Raw genomic sequence first — 18,978 nt, forward strand, 5'->3', positions numbered from 1 at the left:
CCCATTTGAAAATAGCGTCTTTCTTCATTAGCCGTGTTAACGGTGCCGAAAGGTCGGCGAATCGTGGTATAAACGGTCGGTAGAAGTTCGCAAATCCAATGAAGCTTCGCACGTCTCGTATAGACTTCGGCCTCTCCCATGCTCTGATAGCCTCTACCTTCTTTGGGTCAACGCGGATCCCCTTTCCAGCTTCGACGATAAAGCCAAGATACTTCACTGAGCCCTGCTCGAACTCCGATTTCGCAATATCGCATTGTAGACCCGCGTCCATTAGTTTCTGTAGCACATCGCCAACCTTTCGGCGGTGATCCGCTAGCGTTCCGTTGGTGTAGATGATTATATCGTCAACGTATGCCGACACGAAATCATCTAAGTACTCTCGCAGAGTCTGGTTAATGTACCTCTGGAACGTCGCCGGCGCGCCTGTTAATCCGAACGGGGTAACGTTCCACTCGTAGAGCCCATATCGCGTCCGGAATGCTGTCTTCCATTCTTCTCCGGGGTGAATGCGGATCTTATGGAAAGCTGCGATGATATCGAGTTTCGTGAACCAGCGGGCGTGCCCCATATTCCGCAGCGTCTCGCGAATCAACGGTAGAGGGTAGCGATCCTTCACCGTTTGTTCGTTTAACCCTCGGTAGTCAACGCAAAATCGTACGCCACCACCTGGCTTTCTAACTAACAAGATTGGTGCTGCTGCAGGTGATTGGCTCACCCGTATAAAGTTCTTCCCGAGTAGGTCTGTCAACGTTTTCCGTAGGTAAAGAAGTTCCTCTTTGTTCATGCCGTAGAGAGGACCATATGGTGGTGGCTCTTCGAAACCGTTTCGGTCGCGTTTCAGAGGGATCTTATGATCGATTCCTGGCCGGTGCGGAGGTAGCTGGTCGGCTAACTGTTGGCTGAAGGCGGCTAGCCATCGCCAGTAGTGTTTCGGTAGCTTATCCTTTGGGTCGATGTGCTTCTTGGGTCGTAATGCTCTCTCAATATCGTCTAGCGAAACCCTGCCGATTCGCAAACGATCCGCATCCGGTACGCTACGTACGAGTTGCTGTATAGATGATGCCTTAACCTGCACGACGCGTAGTCTCTTTACTCCATCAGGCCCGATAGTGCGATCCGCGCGGTTCCAACATCTTGTCCGCTCCCCAGACCTTGTGAAGATGTCTAGGTATCCTTTCCTTGCCGAATATCGTCCGTTCACGTCGTGTAGCCATGGGTCCCCAAGTATCATACTATCGCTTTGTGGTCCGATAATATAGGCAAATACGCGGCCTTGTTGCTGGCCGTGGACATCGAGGTCGAAATGGGTAATGTGGGTGATTCGGCACTGGTTCGGTACCACTCCGTCAAGGACTCGTGGCTGTATCTTAATGCGCGGAAGGTCGAGCGACTGGACTAAAGACTCGTTTACCGTTGCATAGCAGCGGCAGCCGCTATCGACGAGAGCTTGTGTAAATTGGATTCCATTCACTCTAGCATCGACTATAAACGGTAATGTCTCACGTTTAAGTAGCTTCTCGACCCCCTTCCGCTCCTGCTCGCGGCTTAGAACAGGAGCTATTCTTTTCCCGAATCGTCCTCAGTAGTCACATCTTCGTTGTCGGAAGCCGTCGTGACTGACTCGCTATCACTTGTAGGCCTTGCCTTCTTCACATTGACCGTACGCTCACGTCTTTTCTTGCTCGAACTGGTAGCGGTACGTGTACTATTCGGCGGTTGCGCCGGTAGGAGTGCGCACCTCGCGATAAGGTGTCCGGATCTCCCGCATCGTAAGCATTTCCCTTCGGCCCGTCGCTTATCCAGTTCGTCCTGGCTGACCCATTTCGCTTGCTTAGGGTGTTCCTTCTCGAATCGTTGGGGTTTCGTACGCGGTTCGGTACGGTTTACAGAGACAGTAGGGGTCCAGTCCATCTCGTCAGTCGTTCTCTTAGAGCGTGTATTCCGAGTACGATTAATATCCAGGGTGTCGTTGTCTGCACTAATCTCGTGGAGTCGTGTGATTAACTCCGAAAAGGTGCTAGGGACGCCGCGATACCGTAGCGTTTCGGTCATTTTTCGGTTAAGCGAAGCTAGCAAAACTTGCCGCTTAGGCTCGTCAGGCCATTCAAAAGCGCCTGCGTCAGCGAATTCCCTTTCTAACTGAGGTAGGAACCTCGCGAAGGACTGGTCTTCGCGTTGTCGTATTAGGTGAAGCCGTCTTGCTGCTCTTGCTTTGATGTTCGGGTCGCCATAGATGTTTTCGAGGTAGTCAAGAAGCTGTCGTGGTTCGCGGTCGTTTCGCTGTGTTTTCACGAACGAATTGGTGTTCTTTAGGGCTAGCTTTTCTAGCCGAGAGAAGACGTACGCGAATTGATCTTGTGGGCTCCCGATAGCTTCGCCGTCTACTGCTAGCTTGTTTTCCATCACTGTTCGCCAGGATGGCCACTCCGAAGAGCTCCCTGCAAACATCGCTGGGTCCGGTAGTCGTGGCCGAGGGCGTTGTATAGCTATCCCTGTTCTATCCTGCGTGACCTCGGTTTCGATTCGAGAGGGATTCGGCGGTGTTTTGCTAGGGATTGATATGTTCTGGAGTAATGCCTCAAGTTTTTCGATCCGTTCGTCTTGCGCGGTGTTCCGTTCGTTCTGTGCTGTGGTAGCACTCTCGTATACGGCGTGGCTCTGGGCGATTTGCTGCATTAATGTCTGAGCCCAACTAGGGGGACTAGACGATTCGCTATTTCTTGCCATTCTCTGCCGTGTGTAGCGGTTTATTCGTGCGTTCTTCGTTTCTCAATCGGCTTCGCGTCGAGGGTCCTATGGGTAGCGACCGGTACCGTTTCGGTTGCTATTCGCTTATATTCCGTTCCAATGTTCCAATGTGCCTAGGAATTGAGATCTTCTAGGGCTTTCCAATACGTCTCGAGCACTAAGGCCTTATACGCGAGGGTTCCGTTCCGTTGTGTGGCCGTCACTGAATCGCCGGGGATTCAGGGGTGTTTCCAATGAGCGCCTAGGTCGTCTTCCTAGGGCTTTCTAATAACCAGTGGTACTTCTAGGTGTAGAAGGAAGCTTTTTGTATGTGAGGGGCTGAAGTAAGACTTAATTCAATCTAACTAGGCCAACATGCTGTTTACAAAAAGCTTAGGGAAGAAAGGTTCGTCCCGCGTGTTCTCCATGTCAACATGCCAAGGTTCCGTGATACACGTGACCAATATCGGGCAACAGCCCGTGACACTAGGCAATTTAAATGATTATAGAGCGGATGCTTTGCTGTTAGCCTCCTCTCAATAGCCGCTGTCGCAGTTCGATAGGCATTGATTACCTTCGCTTGCTCTTCTTTCTTCTCCCACAGCTCTCCTAGTTTCCACATTCCCTATGCAAAGTCTGGGTGCTCTTCGCCTCGAGAAATTTTGACCTTGCCGACTGTCTCAAGGCTTAGTCTCTCTGCTTCATCTAGACGGCCTTGGCGTACGTTTCAATTCCCACTTCGAAGAGCTCCACGCCCATTGAAGTAGCTCAACAATAAAACCCTGGACGAATTGACGGAATGCGCGGGAAAAGGTGATATAGGCTGCTGCGGTTAATACGAGAAGACGTCCTCTAGTGGTTGATTCCATTTTTCCAAACAACCCTAGTATTGTCGTATCTGTACAAATTGGGTCTGATCGATAATGCGATCAGGAGAGGCTTCCCTCTTTCCCGACCCCCTCCACTATTCAGAGGAGGAATCCATTTATAATACCAGTCGTTCGCTTTCTCTGACACCCAAATCCGTGTCTCATACTGAAATAATAGCATCTACGAAACATAACGTGTCGATTACGGGAGACACTTGATCGCCAAGGAGTATGCTTAGGATGAGCCGATGACGTCTTGCCTTCGGCCTTCGACTTATTAATCATCAACCTCTCGCGTGCAAAAACATATTCCTAGTTCGGAAAACCGCCTTACTGCCAACTATGGTCTGGAGAATATGGCCTTGCTTTCTTTATCTGGATCTAACTTGAATAAGTAATATTTGAAGGAATCCGTGGATTGATGGGACAGTATTTAAACACCTGGGCGAGTCTCACACTTGTTCATGATCATGTCACCAAAGAAAATTTTTCAAGCGCTAGAATATGAGTTGAACTAGGTGAATAATTCTGATGACCCCAGGCAACTGCAACGATGAAAACAACGGCAACGTATATCAAAATGAAACCACCAAGAAATGATACTAGGAAAAGAGTACTTTCTTTCCGCTCGTACGTCGTGGTGAAGCCCATAATTAAGATTGATTCACTGAATGGTATTGAAGAAGGCTCTAGAGATTTGGTGGATGGGCCGGCAGCTGCTCTTTCCTCGTCGATGGCTTGCATGCAGCCAGAAACAACGCCAGATTCGCAAAGAGCTAAGAGGGCTTCGTGATCATCGTCTCGGTATGCGTCAAAGTCCCTTTTACAGTTCTCAATCAAAGATATTCTGCCTGAATGGAGTCTTGGGATTTTGGAGTATTGGGGAATGTCACGCTCGGTCGAGTCCCTGCGTCCAGGTTGGATAGCGTTTGATTTCGGTATGGCAACTGTTGACCCGAGAGGTGTAACAGAAAACAGCGAGTGTAGAGTAATGCAGAGGCGCATGCTCGCAGAATGATGAAATTTGACACGCCAATTGGTAATTATCGATCGCCGAGGCTTCAGAATATAATGCGCACTTTGAGGACCCAGAGTGCTCTAGTATTCTTATCGAACCCAACGAATACCGATCACGGTGAGATGAATTGAAGGGTCGTTAAACTTGAAGAGAGGTACCAGTGAGATGTATGATATAGCAAATGAAATCATGGCATAGCCTGAAGTTCCATTTATACGAGGATAACGTTGGAAAATAATACTACCAGATAGCGCCGAAACGGTCCAAATATTCCACGTTTACACTTTCAAACCTTACCCAAAGCGGATTAGCTTTATGCAGGCAGATGACATAGTGGGTCGCTAACACCACATCTCCAGATTCGCTTGTTTTAACAATTAGCGGAATGAGTGGGTCGCAGCGTAGCGAAGGGCACGTATAATTGGTTCCAAGGTAAGGGGCCTTAATAATCAAGGCGAAAGACGTGGATTTGCTTTTCTATTATTGACGTTCGCCTTCCACAACTCTGGTGCGTGCTAGCCAAACCCATATTCTACCGGCGCCTACACCTTCCTGTCATCGAGTTGCATACATTAGTGGGGTGGAAATGATCGGCTTTTTGGCACGCTGAATGGATCGCAAACATGAATCTATCAGCCGAGGGACCATCTCAAAAACGGATCGCTGTAAGACCACGCTCGGGGCGCCTTAGCTTATGGCCAGAGGAGGATTGGTCTGGGATCACCGACCCGAAGACACGCAGGCGGCTGCAGAATCGTATTAACCAAAGGGCTCGACGTAAGTCCGCCATCTATTGCCATTAATTGAAGAATATCGTCTTGACCGTCTATGCAAATAGGTCTACAGAATAAGGCATCAATAAATTCTTCGGTGGAGAGAAAGACACAGGGGTGCGATGGCTCTCCTAAGAAACCGCATCAATCAGCTACGCTTGCTGTTGCGACTCGGATCAATGGACAAAACTTGGAAGAGCCTACTGCCATCGACTTCCTCTCTCTAAAGGAAATTGAGGATGTGCACATACTTAAATCCAATTCCCCAGCCACAAAAATCACAATGGCCCGATTAGAATTGACAGCCCTTCAGTACTACGCTCTGGGTTCCCCACGAACCGATCTTTTACTCGACCTAATCTCGCTGAATTTTACAAGAGCTCTAATGGAAAATACACGAATCCTAGGTCTCACATCGGATCAGCTCCACGATGATGCAATATCGCCTTTCAACACTGCAGGTCCATGGCGCGATGACTCTCTCTATAACCTTCCAATCAATCTCCAACCCACTTTGATCCAACGCTCTATCCCACATCACCCGTGGTTGGACCTACTTCCTGATCCCCAAATGAGAGATAATTTGATCGTCGTTGGAGATTTTGAAGAGGAGACACAGCTTTGTCTGGATATGAAGGGTAATAGGAGCGCGCGATCGGGGAGGAGTGGGGTTATCGTTTGGAGTGATCCTTGGGATCCGGCGGGGTGGGAGATTACTGAGCCTTTTGCTCGTTCTTGGGGATGGGTTATTATGGGTTGCTATAATTTAGCCCATTCTACGAATAGGTGGCGGGCGAAGCGGCATGAAAGACCGCTGTTCCGTATGGGTTGATTTTAAAGGTGGTTAGTATAGAATCTCTTTATAGAAATATACTATTTACAAGAACGTATATTTAGGACCATTATTTTCTAGCTAAGTGCATAGATGTGATAACGCTACAGGAACTTGGTCGTTTCCACAATAGGCGTCTCTAGTGATTGATATTCTGGATTAATAAATTCCCTTAGAGTAACTTTTGTTAAGGCTATAAAGAGGGTTAGGTTTATCCGACTTTAACTCAATCTGGAGCTAGTTAGCGTATCAAGGGAATTTCTTCTTCGCGATCTCCGTAACTTCTATATCAAAGTGCCCAGTAGTAATAAAGAGGCACTTTCCACTTACCTCAGGGACTTCCATAGCCCTAATATAGATAAAAGCAATATCTCGTATATCAACCTAGATCCCGAGCCTAGTCGGAGGTAGGTATTCCTTCCATCTTTATGTATTAATATCGCGAAATAAGCGTTTAATGAATTAGGTACTGCTAGGGACCCTAAAGCATAAATCGGTAGCCTAAAGACATAATGAGGGAAGAGAGTTACACAAGAAACTACGGACGTCTCTTCTTCCATTAAAGAAGGACTATATGACTCCCTGTAGCAATTCCTTACACGTATATTTTAGAAGGGTCCTAAATGTCTTTAACGTAGGTAGCTTAGGACAATCGGCTCTTACTATACATATCGGGGCGTCTTTCTATGCTAACGATAGCAATAAATAACGAGGTAATAATAACTCGCTTGACCGAAGACGCTTTATCCTTGATTACGCGTAAAATTCCCTTAGTTCTATGAATTTCAGGGTCAAGTAGCTCCTTGGAATCCTAGAATTGGAAATAGAAGGGGTTTACGGTGTGGGGAATAGCATTAAATGGGGGAACCAAAATGATAACTTCGTCGAATGCGCCATCTTGGGTAATGTCAGGAAAGACGGCGTAAGCAAGCTAGCCCTTAGAAGATTCCTAATTTTAGTGATGATAAACTGACCGGTTCGGCGGAAGTTATCGGGCGCAAAGTCATCAGGGGATCGGAAATCGAAGTTATCAACCAACCAGCCGTAACCTAGTGGACTGAAAGCAACATACGCCACACTCAACTCCTTTGCTGTGGTAATCAAGCCGTCGGTCTCGTGGATTGTCTCAAAGGCTGAGTACTCCGCTTGGACTGCATCAATTTTGGCAACTTTTGATCTTTAGCAAGGGGAAACTAAGAGAGATTATTCATAAGATTGAACCCACTTGAGTTGGCTTTCCGCAAGGTTTCGGCGGAGCATTCCGAAAGACCAATGTACTTTGTCTTCCCTGCCTTCCGAATTTCATCCAGGGCTGAAATAGACTCCTCAAGAGGAGTGTCTGTTGAGGTCAGCTCTGAAAACGCTTCAAGGCTACTGAACGTACTAGGATCAATTCAATGGAGATAATACAAATCAGGAGTGAACCCGAGCCTCTCAATAGTGCCTTCTATGTACTCCTTGATATGCGAGGCCGAGTGAGTAACGCTGACAGGGCCCCCAAACACATTGAAGCCACATTTCGAAGCGACTGTAGATTAAAAAGATCAGCTGTTATTTTGATTGTAGAGTTTGTACATTGATCAGGGGACGAACTGAAAATCTTGCCGCGGACATTATGTTTCCGAGTGAAGTCACCTAGAAGCTTCTCTTTTATACCAGCTTAGAGACAACCTTTGTTTCCAGCGTCAATGTTCAATGTTATATCTGAATTCAATCATTTAATACTAACGGCAGTATCCCATAATGTGCATCCCAATTCAACCGCCTTTAACAGCACGGGTTCAGCTTCTTCAAGGCTCAAATTCTTACCTAGGCCTGAAGCTCAGGCCCATGGCACCGAAGCCCGGCGACGGGACCGTCGTGGTGGCAAATGGCGACGACTGAACCATTTCTCTCGAACTAATAAAGTCCTCGGAGTTTCTGGTTTACTTTCGGATTCTAAAAGAAGAGGAAGAGGAAGAAGCGGGAGAGTCTACTGACATTAAATAGTGTAGTAGCCGACCTGGAAGTCGGGTCATCGGCAATTTATCTGACATCACCGCTGTCGAGGAAACGTGGACACGTTCATTACCGTGACTCAGAATTCGTCCATGCGCAACCCACTTCCGATAGCACTCATACTGCCATTGCGAAGTTGCCGGCAAGGTTGTCGTTCGGGAACATCTAAAGCACGGCCTCCAGTGGTCTAGTCTGACATACTCGCTCTTCTTTGACGAAGAATTCCCCAACTGCGGACTAAGAACAGGTGTAACGATCGAATATACTTCTTTTGAAACGTTTGAGGTCTAATAACATCTTGACCTTGTTTTCAACAGAAATTCGATTTCAAACAAAGGCGTTCGGGTGGCGTGACAGGATGTTGAATGAGGAGGGTATGCGGAATTAACAATTCACGGATTTTAGCCACCCTACCATGGATTACATGGCAAAGCTAGTATCGAGTATGCCGTCTCATTCCGCACTTGTAAAATGTGGATTTTCCTATCATAAGTTAGAGCGAGAGCGGATAATGGCGACTGCACTATGTTGGAAATGAGAATGGTGTGCAATGTAAATGATGACTCGACCCTATTGACCTCGACTACTCGGTCGTTTGGTCATGCGTCCTCCCGTTTACACCTGCATAGATTGCTCTGTAGGTTTGATGGTTCTTTCCAGGACCGACGCTGTTCTTTGTCTTGTAGACCTATTTAGGTCTTTCTCTTCTTCCTTTTCTTCTTCTTCTCTAGATCCATCTTCATCATAGTCTAGATAGAGACATTGATTCAGATTCCCCTTCTTTTCTGCTTCCTCTGTGTAGGTGTCGATGACACCATCAGTAAACGATATGATTCGGACGCGACGAGTGCCAGGGTACTAACCTGGGATTATAATCCCACAGGGTACGATGGAATGCTGTTAGCAACGTCGTGAAATTGAAATTGTGGTACACTTCATCGCCCTCGCTAGAGATGTACGGGAAGAGCCTACAGGTTCCATTCCCTGGGCTATGTGAAAATGTTATTTCTGGGGAGGGAGATTAACTCTTTGCATTTACTCGTCACTGGACAGTGTCAATATTGGAAATCCAATTGAGCCATCAGATTCCCTTTCTTTATTATTTTTTTTTTCATTTTTCTTTTGAGAAAACAGCCTTTGCAGATGGCCCAATTAGAGAATTGTACACTTTCTGCGCAGGCCACACGGCCCCTCGTAGAAGTCTTTCTTGTCTGAGTTCTTGATATCCCGTTGTCCCTGCGAGCACAGAGATGAACCTGTTGCACCCGCTATGGGGTTAGATGTCAAGTCTTCAAGCTTTGACTCCGTGCTACCATCTAGTCAAGTAGAATTGGAGACAGTTTCGTAAAATGCCTTGCCCTGAGCTTCAGCTATATCCAGCTCAAGCTTACTAGGTTTGCGTGAGCCGTCACCCCCCTGCGAAGAGTGGTTAGCACCCAGGTCTTTTCACAAAAGCTATATTTGGGTGAGTTACAGAGAAGGTACCAGCGCCCCGGGGGCTACCGCCGTGGACCTCTTCAAGGTTTGTCAACTGCGAGAAGGTGCTCTTGTAGCCTAGGGGAACATAAGTTAGGCCATGGTGAGCGAGGGTGCTCATTGAGGCAATAGCAGTCGACTCCTGACCACCACCTTGGCCGCTAGTTGAGATGAAGATGCCAGCGTACTTGCCCCAGTAGCCGCCAGAGGCCCAGATCGAACCGGACTTATCCCAGAAACACTTCCACTGAGCAGGGAAGTTACCAAAGCGTGTGGGGATACCGAAAATAATAGCGTCATAGTCCAAGAGATCTGTAGGCTCCGCAATTGGGTAGCCAGACTTGGGAGGAGCATACATCTTGCTCAGAATCTCCTCAGGGAGAGTCTCTGCAATTCTAGCCAAATTTTAGTTCACAATTTTCCACAAATTTTCAAAGAGAATACTTGGAATACTTGGAATAGAGCTCCATACTGGAAAATGTCGGCCGTGCCGCCCGCTGCCTCGATACCTTTCTTCTCAGCCTCCGCCAGCTGCTTGACGTGACCGTACATCGAGTACTGTGCACCGGAAAAGATAACAAAAGGTTAGTTAATAGCCAATGTGATAGTCATGTCACAAGATATTGTCTTCGACGAACATACAAAAACGATTGCAATCTTGGGGGCCATTGCGATGTATCTGTTGTCTCTTCGTTGAGAAAACTGAAAGGAGTGAAATAAGATGATGAAGTAAAATAGTCCGAGCAATGGGAGTCAATAAAACTATCCACATGCACGGCATCCATAGTAGGCTATAGAATTATTCCCCAAACATAATTACAAAGCTACGTAACTAAGAAAATGGCTAAAGGCGTTGATTAATCTAAGGAGATACCGGCTTTATTCGGAGGTATACGGCTATACTCACTTTCGGTTCATCTGACCAATGTTTGACAAATGTGTAGCTCAAGTTGAGTTTTCAAGGGGACATGATAGGATTGTTTGTACCATCGGCAAGATTGTAGCTCAATAATTATGTACGCAAGTCCAGGCAGATCTTCCAACGGAAAGAAAAATATAGATTCTGTATCAGATAGAATGATGTCAAATACTCCGTTGAGTTAGAATTCTGGCTGATTGAACTTGATTTCGGAATTGTTAAGCCACGGCGTCGTCCTATCCCCGGCGACATTCCCCTTTTCATATCCTGCCCCTAGCGAAGCTGAAATTGCGATGAATCCCCGTCCACTTGGCACCCGATCAATAGTCTCGGTAAAGGTAATCCCGTGCATAATGCCCTTCCAGATGTTGCTTGCGCAAATGAAGAACCTTCGCGAGACCGCTGTTTAGAAGAGTCGGACCCCATATCAATCAAATCGTGTGAAAACATAATATGATATATTCAGCGTTGAGCTTGGCTCGGCGCCAAAGGCGAAATCCCTGTCACGGAGTTAGGACGTCCCATAAGCCGATCTGCCTGGGCACGGTGAGCAGAGCTTCAAAGAGTTATACTTGCCTGGTTCCACTGCGGATCCCAAGAGTATCTCGCAAGCGTACCCTTGCTGTGCTAAGCCTTACACGGGCTCGGTTCCTTTTGAGTATCCTGCAGGATGGGCCAGAAGTTCGCACCTAGTAAGTAACTCACTTGTTAGTAATACCAAGTAAGCTCCTCTGCTTGTGGGATGGTCTGTCTTGAAGGTAACTGTGAAGTGCAAATTACTAGAGGTAGTGTCAGATCTAGGCAGTCGGCATAGACCCTAGGGGTGTGCAAGAAGTGTTCGTCCACGGTTGGAATAGAAGGTCGTGCGACTCAATCATAGAGAGTGTCATGATCGTGGAAGGTCTGGAGCAGAGGACTGGCGAGCCAACTTGTCAACGGTTGTTGGACGGGAGTTTCCTTCGCGTCCCACATTGTGAAGTTGTCGTTTCCAAGCCAGTGAAAAGCGTGCCCAAACTTCAAGGAAGCTCGGAGAACTAGAAACAGAAAAAGATCCGGTATTTTAAAAATAAATTCGTACAGACTCGGGAATACCGCTCGTCTACAGCCTGTAGACACATTCTGCACTGGCAAACTGCTATCCTGGTTCGATAGGCTGTTGATACCGGCTGATGCCGAAGCAACAATACACGCCAGCAGGACAAGGACCCGGGCCATGGCAAATTTTCGAAGTACTTGAGTAAGAATAGGATGTGTAAATAAGGACGTGTAACAAAATTTTGAATGATCTCGACCTGATATCTTATTCTTACCACGAAGAATCGGCATTCCAAGGTTTATACAGCCAAGATTTTTGAACTCTTTCCTCGCCAAGATGACATCAAAAAAAAATGACACATACGTGATCTGATGCACGACTGCCTGACATTGTCAAGTAGATTGACAGGGTTATCTCACTTCAACAATCCGAACTGCGATCATAGAACATTACGAATAAAGATCACATCTTTGCGCGTAGAAATACCGCTTCTCAAAATCGTTTTCATCAACCTTGAAAGTCAACCATTCAAATAATTAATTAGCCAATATGCGTGTATGATATGACATGCACTTCGCAAAAAATTGCAATGTGTGGGAAGAAAATTTACCTAGCTCGATGAAATCTCGGATCGTTGCGGAGACCCCTTATACAATACTCCCCCATTCTTAATACCACTGACCAATGATATGGAACATGTCATCAAACCAGAGGCCAAGAACATAATGCCTCACCAATTCCTTCCCGGATCACCCTGGAGTATGATCTGCAACAAGTGGTTCTAAAAATTAAATGCACAAAATCCAATTGTTGCAGATTCTTCCATTCTCGCAAATGTCATCAATATGAGGGCAACTTACCGGACCCTTGCATTGTTGCTGAGCGACTGGTACAAATTTCAAAGTGGGTCTAAATTGCTCCCAATCTCGCAATATTTTGAATGGTTGATACAAGCCTACGTTTTGAGTGCCCTGGTGCGGTCGAGATCGTCAACACCCACTGTTATTTTAAAACGCTACCACCATAAGACTAGCATCATGCAGGCGGATGACATAGTGGGTCCAGTGTACCTTGAGAAAAATGTACAATTGGCTTCCAAATGTCGACATATAATTATTGATCAAGACTGGACCACTCAGATATGAAGAACGGCATTGGTACACCACACAAGATCAAAAACGTGAATCGATCAATAGAGGCTTCAAAATCGCCTGGACCAAAGGGCTAAATATAAGCCCCTTGTTCGTCGATTCGTTAGCGGGCATCTTCTTAGCCCTCTATATTCTTAACCGATTACAAGGCATATCCAGCACAATCACATCATGGTCATATCGTGAGCCACTCAAGTAAACGACTTATAATAGTACAAGAGGTTCAATCGATCACAAACAATGTGTGGATATGCTATAAATGGATTTCGTGTCACGGTTAGATATCACATGCAAAGGCATTTTTATGATGCTCAATTGGTTTTCCCATAATTAGAAATATGAAAAGTCTGGTGATGGTCATAACCTCCAAAAGTGGAGGTATCTTAATATGACGTTGGAATTACGTGCGGTATGATTGTTAATGACCATACATATCAAAATAATGTCTTGGTATTCAATATGTCGATTTGATTTCGTAGTATTGAGATCAATTATTTTAAATTCAAGATTTATCCGTGATCGCCCCTAACAGACGAACCGCAGGGGTCGCTCTTCTCTATGGATATGACTTTCTTGAAGGCCACAAATAAAATAAATCGGTGTCTTCCAAGTTAACAGAAAAGGTCCTTTACCAGTAGCATGTCGAAACAGTGATCACGGAGCATTTACAACTTGATAGACAAGAGGTGGAAGAGGAAAGGGATGATGGAATGAAGAAACGTAAAAGAATTGAGCCCTTCTAAACTGCCAGCCTTCGCACTTCTCCCTAGTTTCGGCAGGACATCGAACTTTTCTTGTATCCCAAACCTCGAGTACAAGGAGCAATGTTTGCTTGAAAATTCTGTTATGTTTGCGGAATAATATATGACGTCGTTGTGCTGTAGTGGACATACCAAAGTTTACGATAATATTGGTAAACTTGATCTGGGACCAACGAGACACGGATCTAGTATGCTCTCCAAGGATCCAACCAACAATAATATCCGCACACTGGAATGCAGATACGAAAGCAGCGGTTCATTGTCAGAACGGATGAAATACCAGCTAATGCGACAAGTTCTATATCCAGATTCACCACCATTCAGTTGCGACCAGGCCTTGTGGATAGCCTCTAGTGGCCGACCATCGATTGGTAGATGGGTGAGAATCTCTCTCCAGTTGGCTTGGCAGCGTCAACAATCTTTCGCATCTCCTTAAGCTCCTCCTCCTCCAGTTCGATGTCACGGGATTCCCAGTTCTCTGCCAGACGTGAGGCCCTGGTCGTTCCTGGTATAGTAATCAAACCTTGAGCAGCAACCCAGGCCAGGGCGATTTGCGCAACTGAGCAGCCCTTTTTAGTGGCAAGCTTCTTAATCTCATCAACGATCGCCTTGTTCTTGTAGAAGTTTTCACCCTGGAACTTAGGGACTGATGTTCGAAGGGGTCAGTTTAACACGCATCTACGAATACCTCTCGCAAAGCGCGAACTGAGCAACTTACCAGTGCGTCGGAAATCAGTAGGCGCGAACTCATCAGGAGACTTGTACTGGAAGTCATCCACAAGCCAGCCGTGTCCCAGGGGGCTGAATGCCACAAAAGCCACACCCAGTTCCTTTGCCGTCTCAATCAGGCCACTGGTCTCGTGCAATGTCTCAAAGGCAGAGTACTCAGCCTGAATGGCATCAATCTTAGCAACTAGGATACATTAGCGCGCTCTCTCACGTGTATGGTTACAGACAGACGAACTAGCGTTGGCCTTGCGCAAAGTTTCAGCAGAGCATTCAGAGAGGCCAATGTACTTTGTTTTTCCACTGCGGCGGAGTTCATCCAAGGCACCAATGGACTCTTCGAGGGGGGTATCTTTAGTTGTAGAGTTAGAATACTGGTATGATGTCTTCACTTCCTGGAAGCTTTTTCTTTTCTGATACGTACTGGGATCGATTCGGTGGAGATAGTAGAGATCCGGGGTGAAACCGAGTCTGTCGATAGTTCCCTCGATATATTCTTTGATGTGAGCGGCCGAGTTGGTGACCGTCCGCTGGGGTCCAAAGACGTCGAATCCACACTTGGAGGCCACTGCGCGGCGACACCATGTGAGCCAATGACACCATATGGGGCAAGACGTTATCGTGCTCACCGAAAAGCTTATCGCGCACATTGTGCTTCTTGATGAATTCTCCCAGCAACTTCTCATTTTCCCCAGCCTTGTAGGCAACCTATGCCGCAGGGTAATTAGCATACCCTCTTAGTACGTTGAAGAGTTGGCTTACGGCAGTGTCCCAGAATGTGCAGCCGAGCTCGATGGCTTTCAGAAGAACAGGCTCGGACTGTACGAGATCGAGATCTGTCCCCATAGCTGAATTAAGTCCCATAGCGCCAAAGCCGGGAACAGGGACCTGCTGGTCGCCAAATGGAAGTGTCTTAACCATTTTGGCGGATTATGAAGATCTAAACAGTGGTCAGCGTGACTATACCCTGATATCGGCCATATAGTTCAACCATATTTTGAATCGAGACGACGGGGGTCTTACAATCGAAAGTGTGATCGTTGGAAGTTGAAGTTGCCGTTGCAAAACTCTTGAGAGTGAAGGCAAGGAGCAAAAGCCAGGTCGGGTAGCAACACGAAACCTTATATATCGGCCGACCAAAGCTCACACCACGGCGATGATGTCAGGACAAGCGGAGTAGTCGAATTCTGTTAGCAATATTTCCATTATTTCCACGGTTTGAAAGAGGCCGTGAGCAGATTTATATTAACGCAGTGTTCCAATAAGAACCATTTTGTCATACACCTGCGTGAAGTCTAACTAGAAGCGGAATCGTGTCTCCGCTACTGCTCCAAGCCCAAGGGTTTAGTCCTTGGGTCCTGACCGACCGCCTTTTTAAAAAGGGCTAGACCAAGCCAGCGCGCACTCACGTGACAGATAATGCCCATCGATGTCAAGAACTTGCACTTTCTGATTACGACTGGCAATAAGACGCAGAAGCATACTGCATGTACCGGATTCCATGGAATTTGGCATACTGTACTCCCTACTCGATGCACTATTTTGTCACTAGCATCTTTATCCTCCTAGCGAATGCCACTGGTATTTGGCTTCGCTGGAATTGTGTTCTCGATCAGTGGGATTCGTATTCTAAATCTGTAAAAATGCCAACATTCCTGAAGGTCTAAGGGAACATACATCTTAGGTGTGAAAGAGGATGACGGCCGGGTTCAAAATTTAATCTACGTAAACCAAGGAATAAGGTAGGTGACACTGGACTTTCACGGAGCAGATTACACCGGACTACGATCACGTTGGATTGGCAATTTTATCTGGGTGGCATTTTAGGGCTGTGAGACGGTATTGCCGCTTGATTTCGGACAAAGTGGCTGCTGGGGAGACATCGAGGAGCGCGTAGAAATCTTCATCTGAGGCGGCTTGCGCCTTAAGGTCGTTTGAAGACGTTTTAGCGTGTTGTGTGAAGGAAGAAGGTTGAGAGGAGAGAGGAGTGAAAGAAATTAGAAGGTATGCCCCAAGATTGTAGCTTATGTGAAAGGAGGCGTGCTGATTCGTTTCGCGAGGTTGAGAGTTGAAGGGTTTATTATTATTAGGCTTGGGGAAATTCGAGCTGGAGCACCTGCGGCTCGGGCGGTGAATTGTTTAGTTGCGATTTGCCGATCTATAGCTTCATGGCTGCTCATTTGATTTTACATCTAGTCGAGCTTCTCTACTGTTCCATATTTTAGCATAAAACTGATCATTATTTAAGGGGTTGTGGGATTAATATTGCATATGGGCAGTGACGCTAGACCGGCATGTTCTTTCCCGGAGCCTGGAGGCCTTTTGTCCGCGAAGTGTAGATCGAACATTATACTATTGTCTGTCTGCAGAGGAATGCTCTAGTCTTATTTGAAAACCAATGAGAATTATTCACGCCACAACTGGTCTGATCTACCATTTCTAGGCCGCATACGGATGAAACGGATGAGATGTCAGCAAGGGAGAGGGGTTTGTCATGACGCGGAAGCATTCCGTGCCGATGATGAAATCAATTGACGAATCACGAAGACGATGGCGGTATTTATGCTTAGTACCATTTATGACATATGCATTACCTGCCCCGGGATTATTTAAGGTCTTGAATATCCCGCAAGCTCCTCAATCCATCAGTCTAACAACAACCTCTGAATAATCAAATGGTTCTCAAGCTGCACGGATTCCCCCTCTCCACTTGCACCAATAGGGTGCGCACCGTTCTTCTGGAGAAGGGTTTGGAGGCCGAGTTCATTCCTGTTGATCTGAGCAAGGGCGAACAAAAGTCCGAGGCATACCTTAACGAGCTGCATCCATTTGGCAAGGTCCCGGTTCTCCAGGATACCGAGACTGGTGTGCAGGTTTTTGGTAAGCGCCATGCCTAGCCTTCGGATGCCTGACGCACAGTATCCACATGATCAACATGCTAATCCACACACAGAGAGCAGAGCCATTGCCCAATACATCGCTACCAAGTACCGTTCTCAGGGAACCGATCTGTACCCCGCCGAGACTGATTTGAAGGCATTCGCTCTCTTCCAGCAGGTATAAAGCCCAGTAGTGCCCGCAAACCATTGCAATGTATACTGACTGCACAACCACAACAAGGCTGTCTCCATCGAGCAAGCCTATTTCGACCCCATCGTCTCGCAGATTGCATTCGAGAAGGTTTTCAAGCCCCGAAAGGGTCTCGGCGCCACCGATGAAGCCCGAGTTCAGGCTCTCTTGGGTCAACTAAATGCTGTCTTGGAAGGTTATGAGCGCGTCCTCTCCAAGCAGCCCTACCTGGCTGGCGATAAGGTGACACTTGCAGATCTCTACCACCTGCCTTATGGGGCCTTTGTCGAGCAATTTGGTGCTGCGGAGGTCTATGCCAAGTATCCTGCTTTCAAAAAGTGGTGGGACAGCTTGAAGGCGAGGGAGTCATGGAAGAAGATCACCGCTTGAATTATCCCAGCGGAGGCGCAGTGCATTACAGCAAATGCTTCCATGACCGGTATTTTCTAGTTTTAGGCAAAAAGCCAACGATTGAGTGAAAGTTTATTTTATGAAATGCGACTGGTAGAAAAGCGCCAATCCCTCATTTTATATAGGCTTCTCGGGTGATAGCAAGGGATGAAGTTATTGTACGGCTTCATTTTAGCGGTTATTTAATAAATCCCACGTAATAATCGTTAAAGCATTGTTAAAAAGTGGTTTGACAGTCTACCTACGTAAATAAGTGGATGGCCACTATGTTACATTGAGCAGATCAGTCAACTAAAGGACGAACTTCTGAGGCGAGGAGATATCCCCATAATCACCGTATTACAGAAGTAGAATGGCCTACGCCAAGATATGTAACCTCCGCTAATCCCGTCGTCTACAACCTTTAGGTATCCATCCTTTATTGTACGTCGTGCTTTTTCAATAAATCCTATTACCTGGAAAGAGCTATCTATCTAATAATGATTCCCGTCATATAGATATAGTACGACTGCCCTTCTCTATATTGTGTTTGGTGGTAGGATGCTAGAGACTTAGCCTGGTAATGAACTTAGCCTGGTAATGACTTCTTGTAACCTGATTTCGCTTTAAGGGTGGAGTATTATTCCCGATCCTTCAGGGTGAGTACTTTTGCATGATATCTATGGCTAGATACTCTCAATTAAATCACTCTCAATTAATTACTCTTAATTAATTACTCACCAACGCCCACCATAGCTACTAGATCACTCACGTATTGGCAATCCGCCCGGTTATATTAATTGCACACGAATATTCATGAATAATAGCTTAATTTTCAAAAAGGGAAAAGGATAAATAATACATAAATAAATCTAATATTGTAATGCTACTTTAGGTTCAGACTCCGGGGTCTCAAAACTAAAATCACTATCGAGGTCGGATCAGCTAACGGGTGGAAAACGCCGCTAGATAATCCAAGTCAATTTCAAAATAACGGTCGATTTCCTTTAATTTCGCCCACACGACAGGCTTAAAAAGATATGTAAGGCCAGTATTTAGAGCATTAAGCTGCCCTTTGTGTGGAGGCTAGATATATTAACCACTTATATATGTAAAATGGCTATAGCGAATTAAACCACCCTCGGTATGCCGGTAAATCGAACAGTACAGAAAAGGTAACTAATCGTAATATTAGTGTATAATCAAGTTAATACACCGAAATTATACAAGAAA

The 18,978-nt window shown here is 46.3% G+C and overlaps 4 protein-coding genes across 4 annotated transcripts; 1 reads left to right on the plus strand and 3 right to left on the minus strand.

The window, feature by feature from the left end:
* Positions 1–6,862: 6,862 nt before the first annotated feature.
* Positions 6,863–8,108, minus strand: N7496_007580 (uncharacterized protein; the record flags this gene model as incomplete). Its single annotated transcript, XM_056700509.1, is given in 8 exon segments — positions 6,863–7,030; positions 7,058–7,116; positions 7,194–7,388; positions 7,445–7,602; positions 7,630–7,747; positions 7,795–7,854; positions 7,945–8,015; positions 8,029–8,108. The coding sequence occupies 8 exon segments, from the start codon at positions 8,106–8,108 to the stop codon at positions 6,863–6,865; spliced, it is 909 nt and encodes a 302-aa protein (XP_056555922.1).
* Positions 8,109–9,369: 1,261 nt separating this feature from the next.
* N7496_007581 (Minor allergen Alt a 7) lies at positions 9,370–10,362 on the minus strand (the record flags this gene model as incomplete). Its single annotated transcript, XM_056700510.1, has 5 exons — positions 9,370–9,533; positions 9,609–9,633; positions 9,692–10,088; positions 10,166–10,251; positions 10,336–10,362. The coding sequence occupies 5 exons, from the start codon at positions 10,360–10,362 to the stop codon at positions 9,370–9,372; spliced, it is 699 nt and encodes a 232-aa protein (XP_056555923.1).
* Positions 10,363–13,910: 3,548 nt separating this feature from the next.
* On the minus strand, positions 13,911–15,207 carry N7496_007582 (aldo/keto reductase; the record flags this gene model as incomplete). Its single annotated transcript, XM_056700511.1, has 6 exons — positions 13,911–14,206; positions 14,279–14,473; positions 14,525–14,638; positions 14,711–14,854; positions 14,916–14,994; positions 15,049–15,207. 6 exons carry the CDS (start codon positions 15,205–15,207, stop codon positions 13,911–13,913), a joined length of 987 nt encoding a protein of 328 aa, XP_056555924.1.
* Positions 15,208–16,961: 1,754 nt separating this feature from the next.
* On the plus strand, positions 16,962–17,745 carry N7496_007583 (glutathione S-transferase family protein; the record flags this gene model as incomplete). The annotated part of the gene is made up of 3 exons (XM_056700512.1): positions 16,962–17,166; positions 17,240–17,343; positions 17,407–17,745. 3 exons carry the CDS (start codon positions 16,962–16,964, stop codon positions 17,743–17,745), a joined length of 648 nt encoding a protein of 215 aa, XP_056555925.1.
* Between the last annotated feature and the right edge of the window lie 1,233 nt (positions 17,746–18,978).

Source organism: Penicillium cataractarum (genome assembly GCF_028827025.1).
Source record: "Penicillium cataractarum strain IBT 29864 chromosome Unknown utg000005l, whole genome shotgun sequence".
In the NCBI taxonomy this organism is placed as follows: Eukaryota; Fungi; Ascomycota; class Eurotiomycetes; order Eurotiales; family Aspergillaceae; genus Penicillium; species Penicillium cataractarum.